Below are 25440 nucleotides of genomic sequence, written 5' to 3' on the forward strand. Positions count from 1 at the left end.
CATCACTGGGTTATATTTCTCATCTCATAGTTTCTGATGTAATCAGTTTCCTTGCCTGGATAAAACCTTTCTCCTAAGTTATCTTCACAGGGGTTAGCCAGCTCTCTCTCTCCTGGAATGACAAACACCTCTGTTCACAACAAGTTAAATTCCATATGGCTGATTTGCTCTTAGTTTTACAATTGTCAGAATCCTGCCTGAACTTCCTCCTGCAGGTCATCTAATAAAAAGGAAGGGGGTGGGTGTGGATAATTTAACAGTGTGTCAACTTCAACCAAAAAAAAAAAAAAAAAAAAAAAAAAGGAACTAGCAGCTTCTGCCAAAGGCCATCTTAGAATAAGCACCCATTTCCCTAGCATACCAGTAGTTTGCCAATGTGTGTACTGAGGTGGAGGTGGTGGGGTGGTTAACTGATTTGAGAGCCACTGAATTCTCACCAAACTGAACTCTAGATCCTGACATGTTACAATGACTATAACCAGCCAGTCCTGAGTTTCCAAAAAGTCCTCAACATCCCTAAAATAAATCACAGATGGCTGTATAAGAAGTAAGGTGAGATGCAGAAGGCCATGCTTTCGAGGTTGTCTCGGAAGGCCAAGAAGGTAGGTGCACAATTCCGAGAAGCAGTCTGCACGGCAACAGAAAGATGTAGAGTAAGGCATAAGTAGAGAGCATCACCTTGGAATCCGTGGCCAGGAGAACCGTACCATCCTCGCGTATCAAAGGCTGTTGGATGTTCACAAGCATCCCTGGATCAAGAAGACCTGTTTGTCTATTTAAGACATAAAGAAACCCAGAGTAGCTTCCAACATTTAATGCACAGTATGATCATGCTGCATTGCTCTGTCCCTTCCACATCTGCAAAGCTGTCTGAAGAGCACAAAAGCTCTAACTGGACTCAGCCACTGAGTGACTAACAACCCCCCTTCTCTCTGCAACGAGATGCACACAGAGCTGGGCCTACAGCCTGAAACAGGATGCCACACAGACACATGTCTCCCCGCTCCCACCCCTGCTCCCCCAAGCTTCCATGCTGACCACAGACGGTGACTGCTCTTTTAAATAAAGTTAACTTGATCTTCAGAATATCACCAAGGAATTCTCAACTCTAGTTCTTGCTAGGATAGAGTTTGGATTTCTTATTTTTCTTTTCTGTTCTTTTTCAATTAAGTTCAACAGATTACATGAAAGCAAAAAGACATAGAAGTTAACTTGTGGCACTATTTGAGACTACCTGAGGAGTTAGGCCTTTTGTCTATACTGCAGAAAAACTCCATCTTGAATTGAAGAGCAACTGTTTTCCTGTATGAAACTACAGGACATAACCTGAGCCCCTGATGCAGGAGAAATTCTGACCCCATCTTAAATTAGCCATCCTCAGGCCTATCCACAGGTATGACTGGAACAGCTCCAAAAAGGGTAGGGTGGGGCAAGACAAGGCTGAAGGCTGTGGCAGCATGCAGGGAGCCAAGTAAGTGCCCTCCAAGGGACAGCTCAAAGGCTGATAGCAGTGTGACCCTTTACCAAAACAGGGACTGACCTTGCTCCATCTTTATCTGCCACAAACGTGGGAGTGGCTATCAGAGGACTTCTCAGGTCCTTCCGGATATAGATTTTCTCAGTTGAAGCAGCACAATTGCTTGGTTTCTCCCGTTGTACATCAAAGGGCTTCCGTTCACTCTGTACAGCTTAAATCACAACATAAATATTCACATTTAGAGGAAAGAGTCAAGTTATTAAAAACTACATCTTTCCAGGCAGCTGGGTGGCTCAGTCGGTTGAGTGTCTGACTTTGACTCAGGTCATGATCTCATGGTTTTTGAGTTCAAGCCCCGCATTAGGCTCTGTGCTGACACAGCTCAGAGCCTGGAGCCTGCTTCGGATTCTGTCTCCCTCTCTCTTTGTCCCTCCCCCACTTTGAACTACATCTTTCAAAGTAAATTTAGGGGTTTTCCTTAGTAAGTTTGTTACTACAGGGATGATAGGTTCTGGTGCTAGACGCATCTAACTCCATTTTCACAGTGGACTTTTCAGCCAAAGAGGTGAAAAACTCAAAGCCAAACGATATGATGTTAAATCCAAAGGGCTAAAGAGGGTAAGCACTGACTGCTAAGACAGTTGAGCACGGCACTTGTATGGCCTTGTGGGGGGCCCACCCTGAGGACTCTGGCTTTTCTCTGCCTGCTGGTAACAAAAGGCACTCTCTGGAAGAGAAACACCCATCTTCAAGTTGGTCCTTAACAGAAATCTTGTCTAACGCACGTGTCAGAAAGGAAGCATTCCAATGTCCAACTCAAGCCTGCACGGCTTCTGCAAACTGTTTAATGGGGTGTTAGTTTTCTACAACACTAGCAGTCTCTCCCTTCAGCAATCTGGCCTAAAAGGGGTATACAGGCCAGAAAGAAATGAAGAAAATAAAAACCTTTTCAACAGAAAGAAAGGATGAACCCCAGATCCAATATGTAAGTAAGAGGGTCCCATTTTACAGATGAGGACCCTGAGGCTGAAAGCAGTGACATGTCTTCCCCAGACCCCACAGCTCCTAAGTGACAGAGCTGGGGTTTGACACTCCACAGCCTGTGTTTACCCCACTGCCCTGTGCTGCATCCCGATTTATCTGGAGGAGGTTTCCAAATACTCCACGGGAAATGACCAATCCCAGCAGCATCAGTGCTGGAACACCTAGCTGACCCAGAAGGGAAATAAAGTGAAGCCTCGGTGGATATTTTTCTCTTAGAGTATTTTAAAGCCAGGGAGAGAAACTTCACTTTCTCTCAACTTGCTAACTCGGGCGGCTTCTTATTATTGTTACTCACATTCCATTTTCATGCCCATCTCTAAGCATTTTTTCAGCCGGCAAAACTGACAGCGGTTCCGGTGATGTTTATTGATGATGCAGTCTTGGTTGCTCCGGCAGCTGTAGGTCAGGTTTTTCCTTACGCTCCTTTTGAAGAAACCTTTGCAACCTTCACAACTGACAGCCCCATAGTGACGGCCTGAAAGGAGAAAGAGTGTGTGAAGCAATTCACCAAGAGAAGAGGTGATCCGCCACAGGCCCTGTTTCTAAGGTCACCTTCTATCAAGGTGACTGGCACAGTGTCAGATACCGGCAGCCACAGGACAGCCACAGGCCCGAGCATTAAGCATGGCACTTAGGTTCTTCCCATAATTTTCCTATAATCTTTAAAGTAGCCCTGTGAGGTCATGATGGAAAAACAGGAGCTCAGATAGGTTAAGTGACAGCTGGTAAACGGCATGACCTCAATGCTTTTAGTACACAGAGGACCTAACATGCAGGAGGAGCCCATGGATAACGGCTGAACCACAGTGTCCACTTGGGTGCACCTGGTCCTGGCTCTGCAGACCTGGGCTTGTGACACTACCCAGTGCGCCTATCCTGCTGACAGTGGCACACAGCAAACACATGCATGACTTTTCTAGCACATAGGGTCCTACTCCTCCTCCATTTACTCCCTCTATGTGAGTCTTGTCCTGGGTCCTGGGGAAGCACAGGGGCCGTGACTGCGTAGGCCCAAGGTGAGGGAAGGGTGCATGTCATGTGGCTCACTTGGGTTAGGTATTCAGACCCTTTTGGAAACACAGTTCTAGAAATGCATTTATTACACATGGTTCTTTTTTTCTAATCTTGTTTACTTTGGGGTTTCTAATTTCTAATGACGAACTTTTTAATGACATTAAAAAGAGCCCCCCATCTCAGTTACCCTTCCAAATTCTCCACGTTTTTCCACACACATCACACCTCATTTGTTCCTAGCTGGGACTGACCATGAAACTCCCTTGGTTTGGTCTTCTGTAACCCAGTATCATAGCTACATTGCTGGAAAGGATCATCACTGATGGCAGCTACTGAGTGAGTGTCCCACAGTCCTAAGCTCTCACATGCAGAGCCATTCCAAGTGTGTATTTGGAGGGTCTCAATTTTGTGGCTTTAAGAATAGTGCTAGGGGCACCTGGGTGGCTCAGTTGGTTAAGCATCTGACTCTTGGTTTCGGCTCAGGTCATGATCTCACAGTTTTGTGGGTTCAAGCCCTGCATCAGACTCTGTGCTAGCAGGACAGAGCCTACTTGGGATTCTCTCTCTCCGCCCCTCACCCACTCTCTCTGTCTCTCTCAAATAAACAATAACAAAAAAAGAACAGTGCTAAAATTCCTGTGTAGACATCACTTTTCCTTCTTTGCAGTGTATTTCCTTAGCCTCTCTAGACTTTAGAGTGACCTCTAGTATCTGGAGACTGTGGCACTGGAAGCCTGTAACTAGGCCATTCCTTTAAGCCCAGAAAGAGACTGACAAATGGGGAAGCCAAGCAGATTCTGTGGGCCTCTTCATTATGTTCATGCTTCATTCATTTGTTCAAAAGTTTGCAGAATGCCTCTTCCTGCTGAGCAAGGAGACAGGATATAGTGGTCTATACAAAGATGATGAAGACAGAAGCAGCACTGGCTTCAGAGAAAGGGGGGGATGGGCTGGGCTTTGCCCTGTTCAAGACAAGGGGTGGAAACAGAGGCAAGGCACCCTGGCAGAGCAAATGATGCCATGAGCTAGGAGTGGAACTGCAGCTTCTGACCTCTGTGGATGCTTGCCTGGGCTGTCTTCCTAAGATGTTTGGTCCATCCTTTTTTAGTCTTAAACAGGATCACAAAGTGCCCAAAGTTCCTAGGAATTCTGTTACCATAGACTAAAGTGGAGCCAATCATAAAACTCAGGCCTATGGCCCTAACACAGCTGAAAGAGTATCTTATTAAATACTTGTCCATCCTTTGATCGTTTTGTCAGCACATTCACTAAATACTTCTCCATCCTTCCTGCTCACCTCACCTTCTACAGCTCACTGGTGTTAGCAGGCTGAATTTTGAACTTTGGGGCCAGACATCTTCTCTAGTCTCCTTGCACTCACATCCTAACCACAGAAGCCCGAGTTCTTCCCCAAAGACACCATGGATATGGACAGTAAACTCGCTGGGCCCTGGCTCAGGAGTTTACTCCCTGGAATGGAGTAAATTACATCCATTGGTGGGGATGTAAATTCCCAATGGTGGGGAATTACATCCCCACCAGCTGGAATGCTTCTCTTTTACCCAATGCATACACACTCAACCTCCAAGTCTCACAGAATGTGACTGCCGCTGGGGGACCTTGCCTGACCCTGGGGCTCCAGCCAGAATTGCATGCTCCCTCCTCCATTACAGCAGTAACCACACTGGGTTATAGTGAGGGGATGACAGAAGATGATGAAGAAGAAATAGACAAGTAACACATCTTGTGAAATAGCAAAGCACTGTGCTGATATTACCTAGATTAAAGAAACGACTGCTTTCTTAGTAGTATATAAATATATAACTAAGATTTACAACTCACAGAAATAGTACCTTGACTTTTTCTTTTGATTCTAATAATCTGAAAAGTTGGTTTGCTTATTTATATTACTACCCCACTAAGAAAACTGGAGTTCATGTTTTGAAACCTACAAACCTACAGAAAATGTTCTCTCTCTGGTAATTCCCCACCCCCACCCCCATTTGGTTCATGACTTTGGACCATGAAGTGCACCTATAATCTAGGATTACTTACCAGAGGCTTTGTCGCCACAGACTACACAGTACTCTACCACCTGGGGCCGCTGGACGTCAGCCTTCCCCAGCAAACGTTCCACACAAGCAGAGTCCGTGACGATCTAAGAAGAATTGGGAAACAAGCAAAGTGCTGATTAAAAATCAGATCGTTAAAGCAAAGTAATGTTTAACTAGAAATTCCTAATCTTGGGTTTCTAAGCAGGAGAACCTTGGGCAGAACTGGGAAAATCCCACTTGACAACTTAGCCGGATATCCAGAATGGCTCTGTTGCTCACCTAGACTATGCCCCTTCAGCTGTGGTGGTGGTGGCAGGGGGTGGGGGGGTGTGTGGTTTGTCCAAGGTCAGACATTGATTTTCACTGGTCTATTCTCCTATCTGGCCAGCAAAACCACCCAGGATGGGGAGCCCCATGTGGGAAATCACATGCAGATGCCTCAACATGAAGATACTGCAGGTCTTTCTGGCTGCTTCTCCATTCCCATGAAACAGCTTAGAAGTATGCAGAGAGGTGTACTGGGCAGTGAAATAATCAAGCTTTATTAATTAAATAAGTAGGTCTCTTCTTGAGGCAGCTGGTGACCTCTGAACACTGTTATTTCTTCTTCACTTGTACATGACTTTCTAGGTGACAGTGTTACTCATCTGGAAGAATACTGTAACTGACATCAATATGAGAAAGTGAAAAATACCTGTTATTAAATAATGTACCAACCGTAACCCTTAACATGATTTCTGTATGGTGGGAATATATACAGCAATTATATAGAATGACTTCTTAAAAAACATGCAACAAATTCAACAGCCACCTTCCCATGAACAAGGAGTAGTCTAAATAAGCAGCGAAGAATTTTGATTTTAGATGATCAGCATGTAGTGTGGGAAAGGAAGAGGTAGTATTTACTAACTGCATTAGGAGGTGTCTCAAAAGCACAGTTCTGAAAGCTGAACATAATTTGTGTCCTGAACCCAGCTCTATCAGAAGAAAAAAAAAATCATTCCCTTTCCTTATTTTTCTCTACAGCAGAAAGTCCCCCCGACCCCCACCCCCCAAAACATGGATTCTTAGTAGTATTATTCAGAAGGGCCAAAAGGTAGAAGCTCCCCAAACATCCAACAACAGACGACTATATAAAAAGTGGTCTATACATACAGTGGAATATTATTTAGCCTTAAAAAGAAAGGCAATTCTGACACAGGCTACAACATGGATGAACCTTGAAGACATTATACTCAGTGAAATAAAATAAGCCACTGCAGAAGAAAAAGTACTGTAGGATACCACTTACATGAGGTCCCCAGAATACCAAAGTCATAAAGACAGAAAGTAGGATAGTGGTTGTCAGGGCTGGGGGAGGAGGAATGGGCAGTTAGTGTTTAATGGGGACAGAGTTTCAATTGGGGAAGATTTTAAAAAGAGTTCTGGAGATGGGTGGTGGGGATGGCTACACAATGTGAATGTACTTAATGCCACTGAACCGGGCACCTAAAAGTCATTAAGATGATAATTTTCGGTTATATTTTACCATAATTTTTAAAAAATTAAAAACAAACAAAAACATAGATCCCATCTTGACTTTCACTAAATCTGCTCCACGCTTGGCCACCATGAGACAGTGGCCTTGAGTTTGCTTCTCTAAGTGTCAGGCTTGGACATTCAGCGCTTCTCAATAACTCTGCTTTCCGTCAAACCCTTGCTCTTTTTGTTTCTCTATCTGCCCCCTCCCCATCTCACCCTGCCAGCAAAGGGAGAACCATGGCAGAGATGGAGATGGTGACTGAGGGACCCAGAGGCAGCAGTTCACAGGAGCAAGTTAGGACAGAATGAAGAGCTGGAACCAGTCCTGACGACCTGGATGAGGCTGAAGTGAGCGTTAGGAACAAGTCAGTCCTCTCCGGACTGTGGTCAGCCCTAGATGGTGCCCCTAAAATGTCAGGGGCCAAGAACTACTACCGTGCAGTCTTACTTTAGTTAGAACGATTCTTTAGTGGCCTCAGTGTCAGCTTGCCCATGCCAGTCTCCTGTGGGCCACTTTTTCTCGCTCAACGTCCATTCCATCTGAGCACTGCAGCTGGCTGCCTTCTGGGCTTTGCCCCTCACTTGAGGGTTTTTTACTTTAGCCAAAGCATAACTCTGCCATGCCTGCAGGTCCTCAAAGGAACTTCTAGAGATGGATTTGGCTTCCAAGACAGAGGAAGGGTCAGAAATAAGTGCAGAAACAAATGCCTATCAACAGGCCTCACCTGGATCCTGCCAGGGACGAGGTTGTCTGAGGTGGTGAATATGAGCTGCTTGGCACTGGAGGTCTCCGGGGAAGCCAGGATCACCTTCCCAGTTCCAGCTCCATCTGGGCTGGTCAGGATGAACTGCTGCTTGGGGGATCCGGAGGCGTCCACTGCGGTGACTATCTGGATCTTCTGTCCTGTCTGCTGGTCTGTCACAATCTACAAGACACAACATGGAGGCTGCTCTCACGGAGCATCATGCGACTTGTGTACTTGCAGGTGGTGCTCAAAGCGGTGACTGCCCAATGCCGTCCTGGAGTCAATGCTGGTCCAAGATGCAGTTTCACCAGTGCATGGTGAAATGAGAAAAACAAAACACAACCATGAGTTTTTTCAGAAACCAATGATCATAGAGCTAATTTTATTTTGGGATGATATCCTTCCTGTTTTTCATTAAAATGCCCTTTAGGGTGTGTGTGGGGTGGGTACTGGATGAAGAGTGTCAAAAGATACAAACTTCCAGTTGTAAGATAACTAAGTACTGGGGATGTGATGTACAGCATGGTGACTGTAGCTAACTCTGCCATATGATGTATTTGAAAGTTGTTAAGAAGGTGGATCCTATGAGTTCCCATTACAAGGAATAAACCATATTTTCTTTCTTTTTCTGTATCTGTATGAGATGATGGATGGTAACTAAACTTACAGGGGTCATCAGTTCATAATACATGTAAGGCAAAGCATTATGATGTATACCGTAAACTTACACAGTGCTGTGTGTCCATTATAATCTCAATAAAACTGGAAAAAGAAAAGCCCTTTCTTTTATGAAATGGAGATAATAATAGTAGATGATAGGTTTAACTAAAAAAAGAAAAAAAAAAATCCTTGGGGCGTCTGGGTGGCTCAGTCGGTTAAGCACCCGACTTCAGTTCAGGTCATGATCTCATGATTCCGGAGTTCGAGCCCTAAGTCAGGCTCTGTGCTGACAGCTCAGAGCCTGGAGACTGCTTCAGATTCTGTGTTTCCCTCTTTCTCTGCCCCTTCCCTGCTCGCATTTTGTCTCTCTCTTGCTCTCTCAAAAATAAATAAATATTAAAAAAAAAAATCCTTGTCCTGGACATAATAAACTCCAGAGAAGTCCTGATCCTGATTTCTCCAAAGGCTACTACCATTCAGGGGGCCAGCTGTCAGAGCCTGCCTCTTCCCAGAGCCCCTGCCTTAACTGCATCAGTTACGATAAAAATAGTTGCTACAGCAAGAGTGACTTCTCATTCCTGCTCACGAAATTTTCTGAAGCTGTTCTACTCCCTGTCCTGCCTTCTTCTAGGCCGAGTGCCCAGCTTGGAGCACTGCTCACCTTCTCCTTGGGGACAGCAGGAGGGCCTCACAGCAAACAGGATTCTTGGGGCTGTTGTGGTTGGGCCTTGGACAAGCGGAGATGTACTACATCTCTGACTAGAACTCAGTTCCCTATACTGTATTTATTGCCAGGTCTGGTATCCACATCTTGATAGATGTTGCCTTGTGACACACCATTCCAAGGTTCAGACAGCAAACTTCTACAGAATCTAGCACAACACCTTTACCAACTATCCAATATGAAAAATTAGATAAGGTTGGTTGGTTCAAAAGCAAATGACATAGGTAAGAAAAGATCCAATTACCTAATATATGTTTACTAGGTGTTCACTATGTGGCAAGCACTATTCTCAGTACTAGGGATAGGTACATGAATACTACAGAGCTCCTATCTCATGGGGTTAACCTTCTAGAAGGGAAACAGACTATGAACACTGATATTGTGGAGCATCAGTCTTGGTAGGTGCCTTGAAGAAAACTAAAAAGCAGAGTAAGTGGACAAATCATGTCAAGGGAAAGGAGGCAGGGGAGCCATGTTAGAAGGAAAGATCTCTCTGATGGAGTGATATTGAGCAAACACCTGATGAAGCAAGAGAGGAAGCCATACATAAATGTGGCAAAGTATGTTACAGGCTGAGGGCACACAGCAAGTTCAAGACCAGAAAGAAGAGCAGACTGGGAACAGGATACAAGAACAAATCCTTAGCTGATGGCTGGGCATGAATCCTGGCATATCATCATTTCCAACTAACGTGTCAAAAGATCTTTAAGGATAAAGAAGAAAGATTTCAAAGAATGAAAGGAAGTACCTTTCACTGTTACACAGGCAGATTCCTGTGGCATACATACCGAGACTCCCCTGGAAAAGTAAAACATGAGATAGAAAACTTTGTAAGAAGAATTCTTTAAAAAAAAAAAAAACAAAAACCTTTCCTACCCAATGAGGAACTGAAAGACCACAGACAGACTGGTTGACACATACTTCTCTCAGCTGCCACAAAAGGGACTCCTACCTTAGTTAAAAGGTAACAAGCTGGCCTTTGGAAGGCCCTTACAACTTTGAGATCTAGGAGTTAAGTGTTTGACTTCCTTTTCATGTCTATCAAAACTTACCTCCTTCCTAAACTACTTTCCCTGTTACAAAGTCAGATAGTCACGAGGGCGCCTTGGTGGATGTCGGCCGGTTAAGCGTCATGAGCTTAAGATTCGTGGGTTCAAGCCCTGCGTCGGGCTCTGTGCTGATGACTCAGAACCCGCTTCAAATTCTGTGTCTCCCTCTCTCTCTGCCCCTCCCCCACTCGCACTCTGTCTCTCAAATATAAAAACATTAAAAAAAATTAGAATGAAATAAAAAGAAATGAGAGAGTCATGTGATTGAAAGGATCTTCAATCACCAGCTATAACCAAGGCATGGCTAGTAGAAGTCCTTCCCATGTTCAGAGGTGATACACTCTACATCTGAGTAGACACAGTAATGGGCATGTCACTGCCTTTGCTGCTATTCCCCAGGCCTCTTGGTTGAGGCATGGCAGGTATGGAGCTAGGGCAGGGGTGGGACGTAGGAGTGATGGGGTCTAGACAGGGACAGCTGCTCTTGGTGGCTGTATGTAACATATCCTAAAGCTCAAAATATTCTTTTCTTTTTTATTTTTTTATTTTATTTTATTTTATTTTTTTATTTTTGGGACAGAGAGAGACAGAGCATGAACGGGGGAGGGGCAGAGAGAGAGGGAGACACAGAATCGGAAACAGGCTCCAGGCTCCGAGCCGTCAGCCCAGAGCCCGACGCGGGGCTCGAACTCATGGACCGCGAGATCGTGACCTGGCTGAAGTCGGACGCTTAACCGACTGCGCCACCCAGGCGCCCCTCAAACTATTCTTTTCTATTTCCCCCCCAAAGGTTCAGGGTCACAGAAGAACCCCAGGGTGACCCTTACACAAACTTTGCTGACAAACACAAGCAGGCAGACTCCTGTTTAATGAAACCAAGGAAACACCGAATTGGGAGGATGTAGGGGCACCCATGTGGCTCAGTCGGTTAAGCATCTGATTCTTGATCTTGGTTCAGGTCATGATCTCCTGGTTTGTGAGTTCAAGCCCTCCGTCAGGCTCACGGCGCAGAGCCTGTTTGGGATTCTGTCTCTCCTTCTCTCTGCCCTTCCCCACTTGCACTCTCCCTCTCAAAATAAATAAATAAACTAAAAAAATTGAGAGGATGTATGCGGACTTATTAAATCTCCTGTGGAGGGGCGGAGAAGAAGCGTTGTTGGTAGAACCAGTGTCCTCAAAAAGAGATGGTTACGTCCTAACCCCCAGGACCTATGAATGTGATCTTATTTAGAAATAGGACCTTTGCAAGTGTGATCAAGTGAAGATGAGTCCAGACTGGATTAGGGTGGGCCCCAAATCCAATGACTGGTGTCTTTACTACAAAGCCATGTGCCCATGGAGGCAGAGACTGGAGTGGTACAGCTGTGAGCAAGGAACTCCAAGGACTGCAGGGAAGGACCAGAAGCTAGGTAGGAAGGCATGGAGGGAAGCTTTTCTAGAATCTTAAAGAGAGCATGGCCCTGGCAAACACCTTGATTTTGGGCTTCTGTGCTCCAGAACTGTGAGAAAATGAATTTCTGTTGTTTTAAGGCACCAAGTTTGTGGTAATTTGTTATGGCAGCCCTAGGAAATGAATATGAGAAGCAAACTTTATTTAATCTCTTCACTTGGAACAAATGTTCCTACTCTCTGCTTGTAAACGATAACGAATGGAGGGTAGGGAGGACTGTAATGAGGGAGGTCTTGTTTCCTGTGTGACTCTTAGGCCCTCCACAGCTTGGCTATGCAGTACTGCTATGATGCTTGTTTTGAAAAGCTGTACTTGTTTCAATGTGACAGATATACTAGGGAATAATCTAGGCACAATGTAAATCTTTTGTCTGTTTATGCATGATTTCTCTGAGAAACAGTGTACACCCAGAAAATGACACCCAAGTGAAGTGAGCTAAGTGGGAATAGCCAGCTCTGTGCATGTGGTATTGCTGCTTTCCCTAGTTTCAGATCACCCCACTCACAATCATTCAGGAGCTATAATCCTCTCACACCCCCTCCACAAGTAAGCTTCAATATCTTTCAAGGCAAAGTGCCATATTGTATTGTGGTCATTATGTGTTTCTTAACTATTTAACATATATAAAACTACTGTTTACATTAAATTAAGTTCATACCTGTTTTTTAGTGTGTCACCAACAGTTTTTAAATGTTATGCCACTAAGCCCATTTCCCCCCACAAGCCCTATGGTTTCTACTGCAAAATTTGGCAGTGTGGGAATCTTTAGGAACGCATATGTCACATTATTAGAGGAGACTACATACTCTACAGGCCCAAGGCCCTCTCTACTTCTACCCTAAAAGGACCTCAATGTGACCTGACTTACTGCCATTCTCCTCCATGTTACCCACTCTCTGTTCCAGCCAAGCTGGGCTCATGATTTATGTTGTAAAGAAAAACCTGCAAATGGGATAGCCTAAAGGTAAAACCAGCCAATGGATAACTTTTGCTTGATCTCCCAGAGTTTAAAATTTTTATTTATTTTTTTTTAATTTTTTACTGTTTTTTTTAAATTTATTTTTGAGAGAGACAGAGATAGAATACGTGTGGGTTAGGGGCAGAGAGAGGAGGAGACACAGAATCCGAAGCAGGCTCCAGGCTCTGAGCTGTCAGCACAGAGCCTGACGCGGGGCTCAAACTCACGAGCTGTGAGATCATGACCTGTGGCAAAGTCGGCTGCTCAACCGACTGAGCCACCCAGGCGTTCCCCAGAGTTTAAAAGTTTTAAAAAACTGGTTGCCAACACCTGAAGATAGAGTATTTACCATAAAAACTGGATTTATAGTTCTTGTGACAAGCTGGAAGCTGAGGCCATCCTGGACCTAAGTTCCCTGTGGTTATCAGCTGGCTGTGTGTGGCTGCCCCTTCAGATGGGTCATGGGCTCTCTGACTAGCCTTAATCTCCAACTTGACCACCTTTTCCACTGCCACCTGGTCCTGTAAACACAAGTTTGTGATCCTGAAATAGGGCTTTGCAGATAGAGCTATGAATGGAATGCTCACTCTACTGCTTCCCAACTGGGTCACTGTGGAGCAGTTATATGAGCTTTCTGAGCCCCTGTTTACATATCTATAAAAAAGGATTCCTAGGAAAGTGAAGCAATATGTGTGTGAAAGCACTTGGTACACGGCCCAGAACATAAGAGGACCTTGATAGAAGTATTTCCTGCTCTAAGCTCTCACGTACTTCTCTCCTCATTGGGAAGCCTTGTCTTATCCCTTTCACTTCATCCAATCTCTCCCAGTGACTACAGTCTTTCATTCATTCCTCAAATGCTTACAAAGAGGGTCTACCCTATGCCATGGGCTTTGCTAGATTATAGGCATTACGGAGATGGCTCTTGCTCTCGCTGAGCTTTTAGTTTAGTGGGAAAGTGGCAAAAAACAAGTAAACAGACCAACCAGTGAACAGTTTAAGTTTATGATAAATGTTATGAGGTTAAAGATCTGGCTGGATGGAGTAGAAAACACAGGCACTTAACCTTTCAGAAAGAGAGGTCAAGGAAGGTTTCTGTGTTAAGGCGGCATTTAAAACAAGATTCAAGGCTAAGAAGGGAGTCGGATTAAGGTTCAGGGAAAAGTGTGTTCCAAGTACTGGGAAATGTTCTGGCACATGGAAAGCCCTAAAAGGAAGGAGCTCTTAGAACTGACATCAGGTCCATGGACAATGAAGGCTCCCCTACAGGGGGAGGTGGGCTGGCCTTGCGTGGAGTCAGGATTTCATTCCACATACAATGGGAGCCACTCAAGGGTTTTGTCCTCCCAAACCAAGTCTTTAGGTTTCTTATTTTATATCTATCTTACATTACACTATTTTTTACACACACATACATTTAAAAATATATAAACATATATAAAATTTGTTAGATTGTTACAAGTCAGGGTATATTAAACATAGCAGGACAATAGTAAAGATAATTAAATTAAAAGTAAAGGCAAAAACCTGTTAAAAATTTTTTGACCTATGCAAAAAGGTAAATCAATCTTTCACTTAAAAATAAATTTTAAGGGGCGTCTGGGTGGCTCAGTCAGTTAAGCATCTGACTTCGGCTCAGGTCATGATCTCACGGCTCATGAGTTCAAGCCCCGCGTCAGGGTCTCTGCTGACAGCTTGGAGCCTCCAGGCCTGCTTCGGATTCTGTGTCTCCCTCTCTCTTTGCCTCTCCCCCACATGCATGCTTTCTCTTTCAAAAATAAAAATTTAAAACAATTAAATAAATTTTAACACATATGAGAAGTTAGTACCGCTCACAGGCAAAGATCAAACAACTATATTCTCCATTCAGCCTAATTCAATCTCTAGAAAGTTTAGGCAGGTAAAGTATTTCACAAAGCTTTCCTCCCTGAGTAACACAAAACAGTGTTTTCTAAACACATTCAGGATTTTAAGTGAGGGAATGATGGGCTTTGCATTTTAAACAGATCTTCCTAGATACTGGATGGAAAAAAATATAGGAGAAAAGTAGAAGCTGAGGAACTGTTAGGATGTCCCTGGAGAAGCCCAGGTGAGAGCAGAAGGTAGTGGCTGTGGGACTGTGGAGAGCAGAGGACCACTGCGGGATGCAGGCTGGAGGGAGATGCAACAGCATGTGTAGGTGGGAAGAGATGTAAGGACTGGAGAATGAAGAGCCAGGAATGACTCTTAGGTTTCTAGCCTGAATAATGGCATGATGGAAGGGCAAGGGCTGGTAGGAATTCAGGTCTGTTTTTAGCCTGCCAATTAGGAGACGGCCGAGTAGATGTGTCAAGTAAACTACCAGATAGATGAGTTTGGAGCTCACAGTGTATTTCTGGTTTCAACTTCAATATAAACAGCTTAGAAGTCATCATTCCACCTTAACAACAAGAAAAAGCAAGACAAAATGAAAATCAATGACTTCCCTCGGGCTTATCAGAAAACTTGAGGATGCAGGGCAAACTCTATTCCAAAATCTGGAGAGAGGTGGATTCACAAAGTGTGAGATCTGCTTAGCTGGAGCAGAAGCCAACCTGGAGGAACACTCAAAACGTAACTGCAATGAGTTGCTGAAGACTCAGCACAGACTAGCATGCGAGTAAGAAACTCCTGAGTACCACAGGCTTAGGAGGGTCCCTCATACTTTCATGGGTTTTAGCTCCAGAAATCCCACTTGGTTCCCAAGGTGAAAAGATGAGAAAGATTCCCTGGTGGCTCTGGAAGGGAAGGGGAAGAATTTTTATAAAATGAACTCAAGGGTTTCTTCTGTAAACAAATGACTATTCCGCAGGGGAAAAAGGCTTTACACCTGAGTCTATCCCACCTGGGGAGAGGGGATTTCTTCAACTCCAGGCCCCTCAGGCTCCCTTATCTCATCTAAGGGGGTAGGCAGTAGAGGAAATTAATACACACTTGTCAAGGTCACAGCCTGCAATATGATTTATAAGAAGTATATATTTGGTCATTCAGATGACAAAAGTATATTTTTCAGATATATGTGATCTTCATCCACAGTTCCTGAAAATACTTTAGAGCCATAAAAGTGAAATGAGTGTCTTGTTATTAATGAAGATGACTTTTGGAACCCCTCCCCAGGGCAAGGACTGGTTGCCAGAAGGATCAACGATGGGATGAAAGGGTTAGAACTTTCATTTCCCCCTCCCCTGGAGGTTCCGGGTTGGGGGAGGGGCTGGAGGTTCAATCAGTCAACAGTCAGTGACTTAATCAATCATGTCTATGTAATGAAGACTCCATAAAAACCCAAGAAAACAGCTTTTTGGCCCATTTGGGAACTTCCACGCTTGGGGAACCAGAAGACTTTTGTGTGTCATTAAGCTGTCTGTCCCCAAGTTTCGCAAGGACAAAAACTCCTTTGTTTGGCACTTTGCTCTAGGTATCTCTTCATCTGGCTGGTGATTTGTATCCTTTAATAAACTGCACATGAATAAGTGCTTCCCTCCATTCTGTGAAATGCTCTAGCAAATTAATTGAACCTAAGAAGGTCACTGGAACTCTAATCTGTAGCTGGTTAGTCAGAGGTATAGGTAACAACCTGGGACTTGAGACTGATGTCTGAGGTGGGACTAGGGGGCAGTTCTATCAGGTTGAATTGTTAGTCTGTGGAATCTATGCTATCTTTACACTGATAGTGTCAGAATTGCTTGGTGTTGTATATGTGGGACTCCTCCAAACTTGCCCCCAAGTTAGAACTAGGTCCAGGAACTCTTACAGGTAGTCCAAGGACAAAGGCCCACTAAAATACTGAGATTTCATCATAAGATTGTAGAATGCTTCTGCTCTCCCACCTTACCACCACACCAACAGGGCTCCAGTGTAACAGGGGATTACAGCTGGAAGAGCTTTAAGATATAGACACTCTAAAGAAGAGTATCCAAGGAAGCCCAAAGTCAAGAGGAGAGACCAAGACAAAGGCACTAGAGGAATCTGAAGCCTTTGGACCTATAGCCACAGAGAACATCATACATAGCTCAACACGTAGCCAGATCAACATAAATCCCCATACTATAGGCTCATTTATCTCAGCTCCTATTATCTAACATAGACATTACCTGATTTTAAAAAGAAAATGTACAAGGCATGCCAAAAGGCAAGAAAAACAATCCACAGAGATAAAGCAAGCATCAGAATCAGATTCAGGGCACAAACATTGGAATGACCAAACAAGAACTTAAAATACAAAGATTAATATGTTAAGGTCTCTAGACGAAAAGGACAACATGCAAGAACAGAGGAGAGAAGATGGAAATTCTCAGAAAGGAGGAAATGCTAGAATTCAAAAACACTGTGAAAGTGAAGAATGCCTTGATGGGATCATCTGCAGACTGGACACAACCAAGGAAAGAATCAGTGAGCTTAAATTTTTTTTTTTTTTAAACGTTTATTTATTTTTGAGACAGAGAGAGACAGAGCATGAACGGGGGAGGGTCACAGAGAGAAGGAGACACAGAATCTGAAACAGGCTCCAGGCTCTGAGCTGTCAGCACAGAGCCCGACGCGGAGCTTGAACCCACGAACCGTGAGATCATGACCTGAGCCCAAGTCGGACGCTTAACCGACTGAGCCACCCAGGCGCCCCAGAATCAGTGAGCTTAAAGATAGTGATACGGGAAACAAAGGCAGAAGGAAATGTAGATAAAATTAAATTTCCTTATAACTTGCAGTTCGTTGACAAATACTTGAGGCAGGCAGAGTAAAACATTCCTCCAATAAACTCCCTCTGTCCAGTCTTACTAGAGGGAAAACAAACCTTAACTTGACAATAGCAAGGCCTCCCTTTTGCCTTTACCTCCCCCAACTTCGTAGCACTGTATATAATCAGTCACTCCTCACAATCGCAGGGCAGCTCTTTCTGCCCATGGGTCCCGTCTCCATGCTTTAATAATATCACCTTTTTTGGGGCGCCTGGATGGCTCAGTCGGTTGAGCATCTGACTTCGGCTCAGGTCATGAGCTCGAGAGTTCAAGCCCCGCGTCGTTGGGCTCTGTGCTGACAGCTCAGAGCCTGGAGCCTGCTTCTCATTCTGTGTCCCCCTCTCTCTCTGCCCCTCCCCCACTCATGCTCCGTCTCTCTCTGGGAAATAAACATTAAAAAAAATAAAAAATAATATCACTTTTTTTGCATCAAAGACATCTCAAGAATTCTTTCTTGGCCGTCAATTTGGACACCCCCTGCCTCACCCCCCTCCAAAACTGCATCACATAGGTCAACAGAAACATCCCTAACTGAAATGCAAAGGGAAAAAGCAATGAAGGAACACAAAACAAAACGTACAAACAAAAAACAGAACAGAGTATCCAAGAATGTGGGACAATGTCAAGATACAGCATATACATAACTGGAATACCAGAAGGAGAATGAAGAAATACTGGAAGTAATAGTGGCTGCTGAGAACTTTCTAAAATTAATGCCAAGCAGAATAAATACTAAAATACTATATCTAGACAAATCCTACTTGTAAGGCCAAATACAGATTAAAGACAAGAGGCTTAATTCTGTGAAAAATAAAGGAAGAAATTTCTTTCCCCTGCCTTTTAGAACTTGTTCTCTGTCCTTTTCATATGTATGTAAATCTTTATAATGGTTAGAGGAGCCTCTTGCCAGTCTTACAACTCAGGAATGTGTTCTCAAGGATCTGGGAGCCACCATTTCGAAATGCAAACTTGAAGACAACTCCCTTACCTCCTAGGCCTCTGGGAGAGTAAGGACCTAACTTGGTGGGCACCTTGCTATTTGCAAACTACCTCCCATCATAAAGATTTAACAACTTTTCCCCCTTCCCCTTCCTCAATAAAGTGGTTTCCACAATTTCCATGATAAAGTTAGGATCTTAAAAACATGTATGTAATGGGTTGTACCCGCTTGGCTATACAAACGAGTAAAATTCCTTTCCATCTTTGCAATTTCTTAGAAGATTGCCTATAACGCACATTACATTCTGATTTAATGTTTATTGAGGAAGAGGAAGAAGAGGAAGAGAGGGAGGAAGAGAAGCAGGAGGAGGAGGAGGAGGAGGAGGAGGAGGAGGAGAAAGGGGCACCTAGCTGGCTCAGTTAGCGGAGCACACAACTCTTGATCTTGGGGTTGGGGGTTCAGGTCTCACACTGGGTACAGAGATTACTTAAAAATAACATCTTTGAAAAAAAAAAAGAAGGAAAAAAACTCCTGTTTCTCTCTTCTACCTTTATGGAGAGTTTTCTGGATTGGGAGAAGATTTTGTTTCTTTTCACTATATTTCCTCAACATATTCAAACCACAGAAAACCAAAGACAAAGAGAAAATACTGAGAGAAGTCTGGAGTGGCGGGGTAGGGTAGGGAGGTGAAACACCTCACCTATAGAGAAACAATGGATAAACAAATTGTGGTCTATCCATAAATTGGGATGTTATTCAGCCATAAAAAGTAATGAAGTACAGATTCATGCTACATCATAGATAAATGAACATCATGCTAAGTGAAAGACACTATACACAAAAGGTCACATACTGTGTGATTCCATTTATAGGAAATATCCAAAATTGGTAAGTCCATAGAGATAGAATGTAGACTGGTGGTTGCAAGGGCCTACAGGGAAAGAGGAACAGGGAGAAACTGCTCAATGGGTAAGGGGTTTTACTCTGGACTGATGAAAATGTTTGGAAACTAGATAGAGGTGGTGGTTGTACAACACTGAGAATGTATTAAATGCCACTGACCTGTTCACATTAAAATGATTAAATTTTACGTCCTATGAATTTCACTAAAAATAATTTTTAAAAAACAACAACCAACAAGTCAAGGAGAAATACTTTCTCAAACACAAACTAAGAAAATTCATCACCAGCAAACCTGCCCAATAAATATTAAAAGCTTTTCTTTAGTTAGTAAATGATATAGGTTAGAACTTGGATCTACTTAGAGAATGGAAGAGCACTGTTGTAGGAATAAGTGAAGGTAAAATAAAATCTTACTATTCCTAATTGATCTAAAAAATAATTGTCTAAATTAATAATAATAACAATGTCCTATGTGACTACAGCATGTGGTTAAGTGAAATGAATGACAGCAATGCCACAAGGGACAGGAGGGAGGAATTGGGAACATGGTTATAAGAAACCTATATTACATGTGAAACAGAATAATGTCATTTGAAGGTAGGCTTATATCAGCTTAAAATAATTACTGTAAACTTCTAGGGCAACAACTAAAAACATCTGTAGAGATGTACATTTGATATATTAAGAGAAGAGATAAAAGGGATCAACTAAATTGCCCAATCAAGACCAAATAAGGCAGGGGCACCAGGATGGCTCAGTCCCTTAAGCCTCTGACTCTTGGTTTTAGCTCAGGTCATGATCTCAAGGGTTGTTGAGCTCAAGCCCTGCATTGGGCTCTGAGCTGACAGTGCGAAGCCTGCTTGGGATTCTGTCTCCCTCTCTTTCTCTGCCCCTCCCTTGCTCTCTCTCTCTCTTTCAAAAATGAATAAATAGGGGCACCTGAGTTGGTGCCCCTTAACAGTTGGTTAAGTGTCCGACTTCGGCTCAAGTCATGATCTCACAGTTCGAATCCCGCATAGGGATCTGTGCTGACAGCTCAGAGCCTGGAGCCTGCTTCAGATTCTGTGTTTCCCTCTCTCTCTCTCTCTCTCTCTCTCTCTCTCTCTCTCTCTCTCTCTGCCCCTCCCCTGCTTGTGCTCTGTCTTTCAAAAATAAACGTTAAAAAAAAAAAGTTAAAAAAAATAAACAAACATAAAAACCCAGATGAGGCAGAAAAAGAAGACTCTGGCAACAAATAGAAAATAGTTAAACATGGTTGACATTAATGTAAATACAGTATATCCAGAACCACTTTAAATGTGAATGGTCTACACAGACCACTAAAAGACAAAGACTCATTTCGATAGAAAAAGAAGACCCAACTGTACATTGTCAACAGGAAACCCTCGACACAGATCAAAAGTAAAGGGATGGAGAAAAGACATCATGCTATCATTAATCAAAAGACAGCTAGAGTAAGCGAATTTAAGTTAAAGACAAAGTAGACCTCAGAACAAGGAAAAAAATCACGCATAAAGAGGGGTATTACATGATGACAAATGGGTCAGTTCCCCACAAATACATAACAATCTTAAATGTGTACGCACCTAACAAGAGAGCATCAAAAGACAGGAGACAAAAACTTGTAAAACTGCCAAGGAGAAAGAGACAAATCAACTATTATAGCTGTAGAGATGTCACTGCTTCCCTGTCAGCACCTGGTAGATTAAGCAGGCAGAAAAATCAATAAGGATATAGTTGACTTGGACAGCACTATCAATCAACCTGATATAACTGACATTTATAAAATAATCCATCTAACAACAGCAGGATACACATTCTTCTCAAGCTGCAAGGAACATCCAATAATATACATCACATTCTGGGCCATAAAATATACCTTAAGAAAAAATAGGAATCATAAAGTATGTTCTAAGTCACTACTAGACTGATTAAACTAGAAATTAATAAAAAGTTTTTGAAATTCCCAAATATTTAGAAATTAACACACTTCTGGATAACACATGGGTCAAAGTAGCAGCAATAAAAATTTAAAATATTTTGAACTAAATGGAGGTCATAGCAGAGGTCTAGGCCATAGACATCCATTTGGGAGTCACTAGCATAAAATGATATTTAAGCCATGGGTTCAGAGAAAATACAGAGGGGAGAAAGTGGGACCAGAATGCAATCCTGAGGAACTCCAACATTTAGCAGTCTGGCTACATATTATATTCGGTTTTTATAAATTACTTCCTCTAAGTTTTCTGAATATTAATCCTATTAAACAGATACTTAGCTGATCGATCTTAGATATTTCAGAAAAATGGTTCTAGAAAAGCCTAATATCTTAATATATGTATCTTTATACTTTATACTTTTATGTATATGTAAAATACCTTTAATGTAAAAGATAGTGATAATAAAATTAGACATAATTTTCAAGAAACCTATTGGTTGAAAAGTAAATGGAGTACAAATATGGAGAAAGACAGGTAAAAAAGTAATTTCTTATTTACGATTATATAAAATTTGAGTATCACAACAGTGATAAAAACACAACAGTTTTTATTACATATTTTTAGATGAATAATAGAAACACAAAACTTATATAGTAGTGATATTTCACCTAGCAAACTAAAAAAGATTAAACAGTATATATAGCATAATATACAGTTGAGTGTGTGGGGAAATGGGCGCTCTGATATTGGGGTGGTGGGAGTATAAGTTGGCACAACCTCTTTCGAAGGCAGTTTGGCAACAACTGTCAAAATTACACACGGATACTCAGCTAACATCATACTCAAAGGCAAAAAGCTGAAAGCTTTTCCAATATCAGGAATAAGACTAGGATGCCTACTCTCGCTGCTTTTATTCAACACAGTACTGGAAGTCCTAGCCAGTGCAATTAGCCAAGAAAAATAAGTAAAAGGCATTCAAATTGAAAAGGAAGAGATAAAACTGTCATCACTACTTGCAGATGCCATGACATTATGCACAGAAAATCCTAAAGACTCCACCAAAAAACTGTTAGAACTAATAAACAAATTTGGTAGAGTTGCAAGATACAAAATCAACATATAAAAATCTGTTTTTTTAAAAACTTTTTAATGTTTATTTATAGTTGAGAGAGAGAGAGAGAGAGAGAGACGAAGAGACAGAGCGTGTGTGTGAGTGGTGGACTGGCAGAGAGAGAGACACAGAATCTGAAGCAGACTCCAGGCTCCGAGCTGTCAGCACAGAGCCCGACTCGGGGCTCAGACCCACAAACTGTGAGATCATGACCTGAGCTGAAGTGGGACGCTTAACCGACTGAGCCACCCAGGTACCCCTGTCGTGTTTTTTTTTTTAAGTTTATTTTGAGAGAGACAGAGTGCATGTGCATGTGCAAGTGGGGGAGGGGCAGAGAGAGAGTGGGAGAAAGAGAGAATCCCAAGCAGGCTCTGCACTGTCAGCTCAGAGCCCGATGTGGGGCTTGAGCCCACAAACTGTGAGATCATGACCTGAGCTGAACTTGAACGCTTAACCAACTGACTCACCTAGGCGCCCCTGTTGTGTTTCTATACACTAATAACAAGCAATCTAAAAGAGAAATGAAGAAAACAATCATTTACAATTACATCAAAAAGAATAAAATAACCTAGAAATAAATTCAACCAAGAAGGTAAAAGATCTGCACACTGAAAACTGTTAAGACATTAATGAAAGAAACTAAAGAAAACACAAATAAATAGAAAGATACTTGGCACTCATAAACTGGAAGAGTTAATATTGTTAAAATGTCTGCACTACCCAAAGCAATCTATGGATTCAATACAATTCCTTTCAAAATTCCAATGACATTTTTCACAGAAACAGTACAAAGCAATCCTGAAATTTTTACACAATAACAGAAGACCAATAGCCAAAGCAATCTTCAGAAAAGATTGGAGACATCATGTTCTCTGATTTCAAACTATATTATAAAGCTATAATAATCAAAACAGTATGGTACTGGCATAAAAACAGAAATGCAGATGCATGGACTAGAAGACAGCCCAGAAATAAACCCACACATATATGGTCAATTAATTTATGACAAAGGAGCCAAGAATATACCATGGGGAAAGAAAGGACAGCCTCTTCAATAAATGATATTGTGAAAGCTGGATAGGCACATGCAGAAGAATGAAATGGGACCATAATTTTACAATACATAAAGGTCAACTCAAAATCAACTGAAGGCTTGAATGTAAGACCTATAACCATAAAATTCCTAGAAGAACACATTAAAAAAATAGTAAACTCAACATCAGTTCTGGTGATCATTTTTTGGATTTGACACCAAAAGCAAAAATAAACAAATCAAACCACATGGAACTGAAAAGCTTCTGCAGAGCAAAAGAAACCATCAACAAAATGAAAAGACAAACTACTGAATGCGAGAAAATATCCATAAATTATGTATCTGTTAAGGGGTTAATATCCAAAATACATAAAGAACTAGGGGGCGCTTAGGTGGCTCAGTCGATTAGGTATCTGACTCTTGATCTTGGCTCAGGTCATGATCTAGCAGTTCGTGGGTTAAAGCCCTGTGTTGGGTGGGCTCTGTGCTATCAGTGTGGAACCTGCTTGGGATTCTGTCTCTCTCCCTCTCTCCATGCCTCTTCCCCACATTCTCTTTCTCAAAATAAATAAACTTAAAAAAAAAAAAAAAAAAAGAACTCAAACACCTCAACAGCAAAAGCAAACTTTAAAAAATGGGCAGAGGATCTGAATAGTTACTTATTTTCCCAAAGACGACAGAAAGTTGGCCAATAGGTATTGAAACAATGCTCAACATCACTCATCATCAAGAAAATGAAAATCAAACCACAATGAGATAACCCCTCACACCAGTCAGAATAGCCAGTATTAAAAAAAAAAAAAAAAAAGCAGTAACAATTGTTGGCAAGAATGTGGAGTAAAGGAACCCTCATGCACTGTTGGGGAGAATATAAACTAGTGCAGCCACTGTGGAAAACTGTAAGGAGGTTCCTCAAAAAAATAAAAATGGAAGTATCATATAATCCAGCAATTCCACTTCTGGATATTTATCCAAGGAAAACAAAAATACTCAAAAAAAGATATATGCACCCCAGGGGCACCTTGGTGGCTCCGTCGGTTAAGTGACTGATTTCGGCTCAGGTCATGATCTTGCAGTTTGTGAGTTTGAGCCCCGTGTTGGGCTCTGTGCTGACAGCTCAGAGCCTGGAGCCTGTTTCAGATTCTGTGTCTCCCTCTCTCTCTGCCCCTCCCCTGCCCATGCTCGCTCGCTCTCTCTCTCTCTCTCTCTCTCTCTCTCAAAAAAAGAAGAAACAACATTAAAAAATGCACCCCAAAGTTCACTGCAGCATTATTTACAATAGCCAACATATGGAAACAACCTAAGCGTCTGCTGATGGATGAATGGGTAAATAAAATGTGGTAAATATGTGTGCATGTATATATGTATGTATGTGTATTTATTTATATACAAATGAATACCTATTCAGCCATAAAAAAGGATGTAATTTTGCCATTTGTGACAACATAGACCCTGAAAGTAGTATGCTATGTGAAATAACTCAGGCAAAGAAAGACAAATACTGTATGATCTCACTTATGGAATCTTAAAAAACAAAGCAAAACAAAATACACACACACACACACACACACACACACACACACACACGCTCAATGGATACAAAGCACAGACTGGTGGTTGCCCAAAGGGGGCAGGGGTGGGCAACAGAGGTCAAAAGGTACAGATTTCCAGTTACAAAGTAAATCATGAAGATGTAATACACATCATGGTGACTATAGTTTACTGAATTGCACACTAGAAAGTTGCTAAGAAACTAAATCTTAAAAGTTTTCAACACAAAAAAATTTCTAACCATGTATGGTGATCATTTCACAATCTACACAAATATCAAATCATTATGTTGTATACTTGAAGCTAATATGATACTATAGGCCAAAAAAAAATTACACACGGACATATCCTTTGTCCCCACAATCCTACACTGAGAAACTGATCTGACGGAAGTATTCTCACAAGTGCTAAATTGAACAGGTAAAAAGTTATTCATTGCAGCATCCATAGACATCAAGAGAAAGAAAGAACGGTTTCTACATGGAACTACCTCCAAAAGATGTTGTTAAGAAAA

The 25440-nt window shown here is 42.3% G+C and overlaps 1 protein-coding gene across 7 annotated transcripts in view; it reads right to left on the bottom strand.

Annotated features, from left to right (window-relative positions):
- NR2C2 (nuclear receptor subfamily 2 group C member 2) overlaps positions 1-25440 on the bottom strand; it is a 99326-nt gene that overhangs the window by 19426 nt on the left and 54460 nt on the right. For all 7 annotated transcript variants that reach the window (XR_006195540.1, XM_042911471.1, XM_042911466.1 and 4 more), the window contains 5 exons: positions 7836-8036; positions 5591-5693; positions 2817-2996; positions 1541-1688; positions 679-772 (listed from right to left, as the gene is read on the bottom strand). Coding sequence is in view for 6 of the 7 variants with exons in the window: in XM_042911471.1 (XP_042767405.1) it covers positions 679-772; positions 1541-1688; positions 2817-2996; positions 5591-5693; positions 7836-8036 (726 nt within the window). In the remaining variant the exon portion in view is untranslated. The remainder of the gene's footprint in view (positions 1-678; positions 773-1540; positions 1689-2816; positions 2997-5590; positions 5694-7835; positions 8037-25440) is intronic.

The sequence above is a fragment of the Panthera leo genome, chromosome A2 (genome assembly GCF_018350215.1).
Source record: "Panthera leo isolate Ple1 chromosome A2, P.leo_Ple1_pat1.1, whole genome shotgun sequence".
NCBI classification, from domain to species: Eukaryota; Metazoa; Chordata; class Mammalia; order Carnivora; family Felidae; genus Panthera; species Panthera leo.